The 6,000-nt window shown below is 38.2% G+C and overlaps 1 protein-coding gene across 2 annotated transcripts; it reads right to left on the reverse strand.

Annotated features, from left to right (window-relative positions):
- Nucleotides 1-1,544: 1,544 nt before the first annotated feature.
- On the reverse strand, nucleotides 1,545-5,398 carry LOC103436685 (ferric reduction oxidase 8, mitochondrial). 2 transcript variants are annotated; one of them, XM_029103949.2, is made up of 8 exons: nucleotides 4,976-5,398; nucleotides 4,613-4,706; nucleotides 4,268-4,456; nucleotides 3,935-4,172; nucleotides 3,309-3,636; nucleotides 2,960-3,218; nucleotides 2,155-2,840; nucleotides 1,545-1,930 (listed from the first exon to the last, which is right to left on the reverse strand). In XM_029103949.2, exons 1-8 carry the CDS (start codon nucleotides 5,130-5,132, stop codon nucleotides 1,761-1,763), a joined length of 2,121 nt encoding a protein of 706 aa, XP_028959782.2. In that variant the 5' UTR covers nucleotides 5,133-5,398; the 3' UTR covers nucleotides 1,545-1,760. The 2 variants fall into 2 exon arrangements, with proteins under 2 accessions (XP_028959782.2, XP_008373358.3); XM_008375136.4 differs by having other exon boundaries at nucleotides 1,545-1,909; nucleotides 4,976-5,276.
- Nucleotides 5,399-6,000: the final 602 nt, after the last annotated feature.

Here is a 6,000-nt window from a genome sequence, read left to right on the forward strand (position 1 = left end):
ACAAGACTGTGCACCTAAATTGGATCCAATATGAGCATATGGTGCGGGAGGTGACATTATAAAGAGGCATGTGCCATATCTCTGGCTAAATCACAATCACCCTAGGTGCAGTTTTATGAGCTCAACGTTATTCAATCATATATCACATCATTGATAATTCACATAACCAAACATAACTCACCTGAACTTACCTGAGCGTCCACAACACCACAATTATATATATAATGCATCATATACCAATTCATATACGAATTATAAATTTATATGCATGGCATTCAAGGCATAAACTCATTTAACGTATTTTCAGGGAAAATGTCAAGTATATAAATATATACTGAAAACCAAAAGCCCACTCACTGATATGTTGAAGGGTCGTAGCCCCCGAGTTGCCCTTGAACGCGCTCGTCCTCGGGATAAGTCTCATCTATATGCGAATTAACTATAAAAACGTTATTTAAAGCACATAGACAAAACTAGCTAATAACTTCTCATACAATGCTCAAATAGGGTGTTTGAATATATCAACGTGATCTACACAACTCTACGAATATCCCCATATTTTTTAGAAAAATTTTCCGACCACCCACCCGCGGCACGGCCAGACGCACCGCCTACGTGCAGGCACGTGCCTGGCACACCCACGGCAACAGTGACGCCGTTAGGAATATTTCGTGGAATAGTAACAGAAATCGTTAAAGTTAACCAACGCCGTAGAATATTCCGTCAAAGATGACGGAATATTCTGTCATCCTTAACCTCAAACCTCCGGCGACCGTCGCCGGCACTGGAAACTGGGCAAAACTTGAAACCTTGATATCTCACTCGATATTCAACCAAATTTCATGAATTTTATGTCAAAATGAAGCTTAGAACAATTAGAACAAACCCATACCAGTTTTAGGACCTAAATCCCACAAGATTCGTTGGAAAACTCATTGATATTCCGGCCAAAACCTGCAACTTGCCGTTCTCGCTATTCCGATGTCCAATTTCTTCCAACGAACCACTCCTAGCCTCGTGAGGACCTCCTTAAGCTACCTATAAGCTCCAAATTCCTTAAAACCTTCAAAATTACGTGTGCATGAACAATGCACAAAGTCGGGGTTAGGGTTTCTCGGGTTTTCGAAGCTTTCCATTCTAAAAAATGGTACCAATGAACTCAAAAGCTTGCAAGGAACAAGAATCTTACCTTTTTGACGTCGATCCGTGAAGTTTGAAAGGGTTTTGGGTGTCGTTCGTACGTGAGGGAATGAGAGAGAGTGAGTCTGAGAGTGAAAGAGTATGGGAGAGAAGAGAGAGAGATAATGTGTGTGTGTGGTCCACGTGGGTCACCAATCCAAAGCCACAAAAATTGACAACTAAGTCCCCAAAGTAAGTCACACACACACACTACAATTTCAACGTCCAAATATAAGACCGTCAATTTTCATCTTCGATAGTAGTAATTCGAGACGGGCTGTGAAACCTTTTTCATCAATACCTCAAAATATGGTAATTTAGTTACAAAATTTATATTGATAAAAAAAAATTCAAAATTTATAGAATTTGGTATTTAAACTCAAAGCTCCCTTATTTTTCTTTTACCACTTTGAATTTTATCATACCACCTTGGGTCCTTGGCACTCCAAGGTTCATAATTGTAATACAGATATTTATATATGTACATTCTCAATTTTACTACGTTAACCCTAGCGAACAATGACAAGTGACCACTCTGAAGAGACAAATTTTTGATTTAACATCTTCAGTTTCTCTAGTAGCTAAAGTGTGAAATTGAGGGAGTGAAAGCTGAAACTGGCCTTCTGCTTCTTATTAGCACCCAACTTCTGCTGGCATTCTGTTGCCACTGATTCTTTCATACTCTCCGGTCCACACACCATCACTCCGATATCAGATCCACCCGTCTCATCTGAAAATTTTGCAAAAATATCTGCTCAAAACAAGAAAGTTGTTAAAGATGGAAAATAATTGTAGCGGTTTCTCTTTACAGACAAATCATAGTTTGACATGAGTGTGTGAACGTTTCTTTTTGTGTCTTGGATGTGTCAATTCAGTATATGTGTGTGTGATTTGCGTATAATGTGGGATGACTTTTTAACCGTAACTGTAAGCAGGGTTCGTTAAAGATTATGTGAGAAAAGGAATAAAAAGTACCTTGAAATTTAGGCCTGCCTCCAAAATGGATTTCATGTTCCTCAAGAGCAGCATCACTTGCTTGTATTGAGCTTTTTTCCAAGTCTTTCCCTTGTTTTTGGAGGATTGGAGGAATCAACTTCTGTATCCTTCTCCGTCTCACAATAAGTGCAACAAAAATGCTGCATGTTATTGCTACAATGAAAGAAGATATGATAAGCAGATCTGCAATCGAAGACGGAGTCTTTTCTTTCGTTGCTTCGGAGGCCATTTTTTGTGAGGGAATAAAAATGTGGTTGAAAATGATAAGAAAGATCAGAAACAGGATGGAAGAGATTCCAGTTATAGCAGCCATCCAAACTGGGCTTTCGAGTCCATTGATCGAATAATTCAAGAACTTTGTACCGAAGTGTACCGTTTTCACTTGTGAAAACTCGTTGAGTAGTTCTCTTACTGTTGTACCATACTGCTCTTGTGTCACAAATATTTTAACTTTCAGACGGCATTTTTCAGATGGCTGGTTAAAGATTAGGGTTGAGATCGAGTTCAATAGACAAATGTCTTCTGACTTCTTCACAGCATATATAAGTTGTATTCTTGGCAGGAATTTGTGTGTGCTGGTGTTTTCAAACGAAGCAAGCTCCTGTAAGATGCTCAGAAATGGGGTTATCCCAATTCCTCCAGCAACAAGCATTAGGCTGTCATATCTGCACAAAAATTCCACATTCGTGTAAATCGAATTTTGGGGTCTAAAATTTGGTGATCAGTAAGCAATAAGCGTTTTTTAAGAAATTGACGTATCATGAAAAGTCAAATCTTTGTGCACCTTAGGAAGTCCATAGAGACAGGTCCATAAGGGCCTTCTACTGCTATAGGTATGTACTTCAGCTGATCGTTTTCCGACTCTTGCCTAGTTCGGATCATATTTGAGAGAGAACTAGTCCACGATCCTTCAGATTTGATTAAAATCGACATTGTGTTCTTATCGACACTAGAGCTGGAGATAATGCTGAATGAGTGCCACTGATATTTGGATATGCTTGGTACCTTCACAAATATAACACTTGTTGGTGTATACTTGAGTCCTGCAAATTAGTCGCAAGTAAATGTTCCATATGATTACTCCAAACTTTTATGCAAAATTCTGGTTTCTGATAAAAGACTAAATATTGTACCTGGATCTTTTGGTAGAATAAGCTCGATAGCGCTGGAGGGGAAAATTTGGGCAGAAAGGATACAAGTTTCGGGTCTGGATTGTATGATTCGAAGCAGCTTGTCAAGGCCAAACAGAAAAATTCCAGGGAAAACTGTGTAGAAGTGACGATCTCCAGCATGAAACAAGAACAACACTAGGAAAACCATGTAGAGATGGTGTGTGTAGTAAAATATCTCGAACTTCTTTCTCCTTATTTGAGGAAGTGATGTGACCCAAATTACTAACCCTACGACTAGACAGATCTCCCCAGCAATGTATATCCGCCCGGTGGTCTGCCATTTCCATATCTGTCGTTGAATCAAATGAATTACACCGAAAAGATATATCAGTAAAACTCAAGAATTCAGACACCGGAATGATCAGAAAAAAAAGGCCTAGGATTTGCTGAAGAATGCAACATACTAGGCCAGAAAGTTTGACAAACTAAAACATAACATACAAATGGATGGTTCCATTACTAACAACACCGAAGCTTTTTGGAATAAAACCCATCTACGTGGACACCAGGTGATTAAGTTAAGGGGCAATATCGGTGTTAGAAGTAGTGCGACGGTGGACTGCATCTGAAATAATGACAAGATTTACCTCCTCTTGAATATAGTGGCCGACACCCCAAATGAACAAAGTGCTTGCACCATGGAAAGTGGCAAAGAATAGCATTGCAGTGCCAAGCCATGTATGATATTTGATTGAAGCTTCAAACTGGATGCCGAGAACCCGGAATAAGGCCAGCCCTCTTAAGATAGGGAAGAGAAGAAAAGCCAGACATGCTTCTGCTAGCAAACCGAACCGAGTTGCCACCCTTAAGTACTTGAGTTGCCATCTGATAAGATGAGACACAATTGAAGCATGAATTATGATGAAAATTCTTGCTCCTTAGTGTCGAAAAATAGAAAGTTTTCGGGTTCAGTTACTCACGAATTCAGCACTATCGATTTTGAGGGCTTCAAGTTCTTGAAATCATTAGAGATTCGAGCGTAAAAATTCCAAGCTAAGAAGAGGAGGAAGAGGAACACTGCTAGAATTTCTAGAGTGGATAAAACACCAACAAGAGCATTCACCACCAATGGATTTGAGAAACCTGCAGCAATCAATCCCCTCCCTTTTCTGTTTTACTCAAATTAAGCAGACAAGTAAAACTATGTTAAATTGGAATCTTAAGTGATATTATAATTTAGCGGAGATGTAGAACAATTAGCGGATCAGATTATGCAGCAGCTCGACATACAACGTTAATGACATAATAATTAACATTCTACTTACCTCCTTATTGGCTCCTTGGGCTTCCAATTCAAGTAGAGAGATCCAATAATTGCCAAAGCAATAGGAGGGAATGTATACACAGCAAAATTTAGACCTGCAAGAAAATTATTTAGGAACTGTTTATCTTGCTCCCAGTGGAAATTGGATTCGGAGGTTTAATTAGCAGAAAGCTAAACCCTATTAATACAAGGGAAATGATAACCAAGATCATTTTTCTTCCTTCACACGCTCCCGTTTAATCTTATTCGTTATTTCAGTTTAACTTATTCAGTTTGATATTACTATAAATAAAGAGCGATGCGTAAGAAGAAAATAACATGTGTTCATCGTTTCTCTTATATAATTGAAATCTGAAGTACGTACCATAATATCCAAACACTGTATTTCTTGCTGCATCTTCAGCTCCCTTCCATTTTTTAGTCCATAGCTGTGTTGGTTTCAGAAGCCAAAGAGAAATCCAAGCTGCAAATATCAAAGCCATGAGTGCCTTAAGAACAAACAGAAGAGTGGACTTTGCCATTCAGTTTCAGAGGCAGCACAATTTTTTATTTTTTTTATTTTTTGATTCCACCAAATATTAAATGGATATCTTCTTTATAAAAGAAGAGAAAAAGCTTTGGCTCCACTTGGATATCTTTTTTATGCCACCACCTTCTATGTTGTTGGAAAATCCACACACTCCTGTCAGCAGTATGAGGTCCAAGATATGAATGAAACCTGCACTATTATTTATTCTTATTGGAAAGCGATTTCCGCACTCACATTTTATCTCCGGAACTCTCTTTCTTAATTATGTCGGTCGATTCTTCTTTAAATTGTTCAATTTGATGTCTAATCGCTCCCCATTAGTTTTAAAACCTATTGATATTTGATCATAGTAAGAAGGTGTAACGCGTTGAGGGTATCGTCTTGCATCGGAAATGGTAGTCTTGCATTAGGAGTTTTGAAAAATGGGCATTTTGATGCATTATCAATTGACCGAGAGTTAGGTGTTCACGTTCAAACATGATATCAGACCAACTATTTGTTACAGCGAGAACACACGTACACATCATCCAATGGGACTTGACTTCTGTGAACGGCCGATGAGACATCTTGTCTATCATGCATATGACACTTGTATGTCATGCATATGAGATTAAAAGGGCCATATTTTGTTAGTTAATTGATTCAAACTCTTCGGCTTTCTATTGTATTTTACTCTGAAAACAGTCCCTCTGTTATATATATATTTGGCTATTTAGCCAAAATAATTTATGAGATTGATATAACTCCTCACCTTAATTTATAAGATTTAAAATCAATAGAAACGGTCCTGGAAATTATCCACCGTCAATTATTTTAGTCAGTCCGTGAAAATTTTCTGTTCAAGATTTGTCTATTCAGTC

The sequence above is a fragment of the Malus domestica genome, chromosome 06 (genome assembly GCF_042453785.1).
Source record: "Malus domestica chromosome 06, GDT2T_hap1".
Classification (NCBI taxonomy): Eukaryota; Viridiplantae; Streptophyta; class Magnoliopsida; order Rosales; family Rosaceae; genus Malus; species Malus domestica.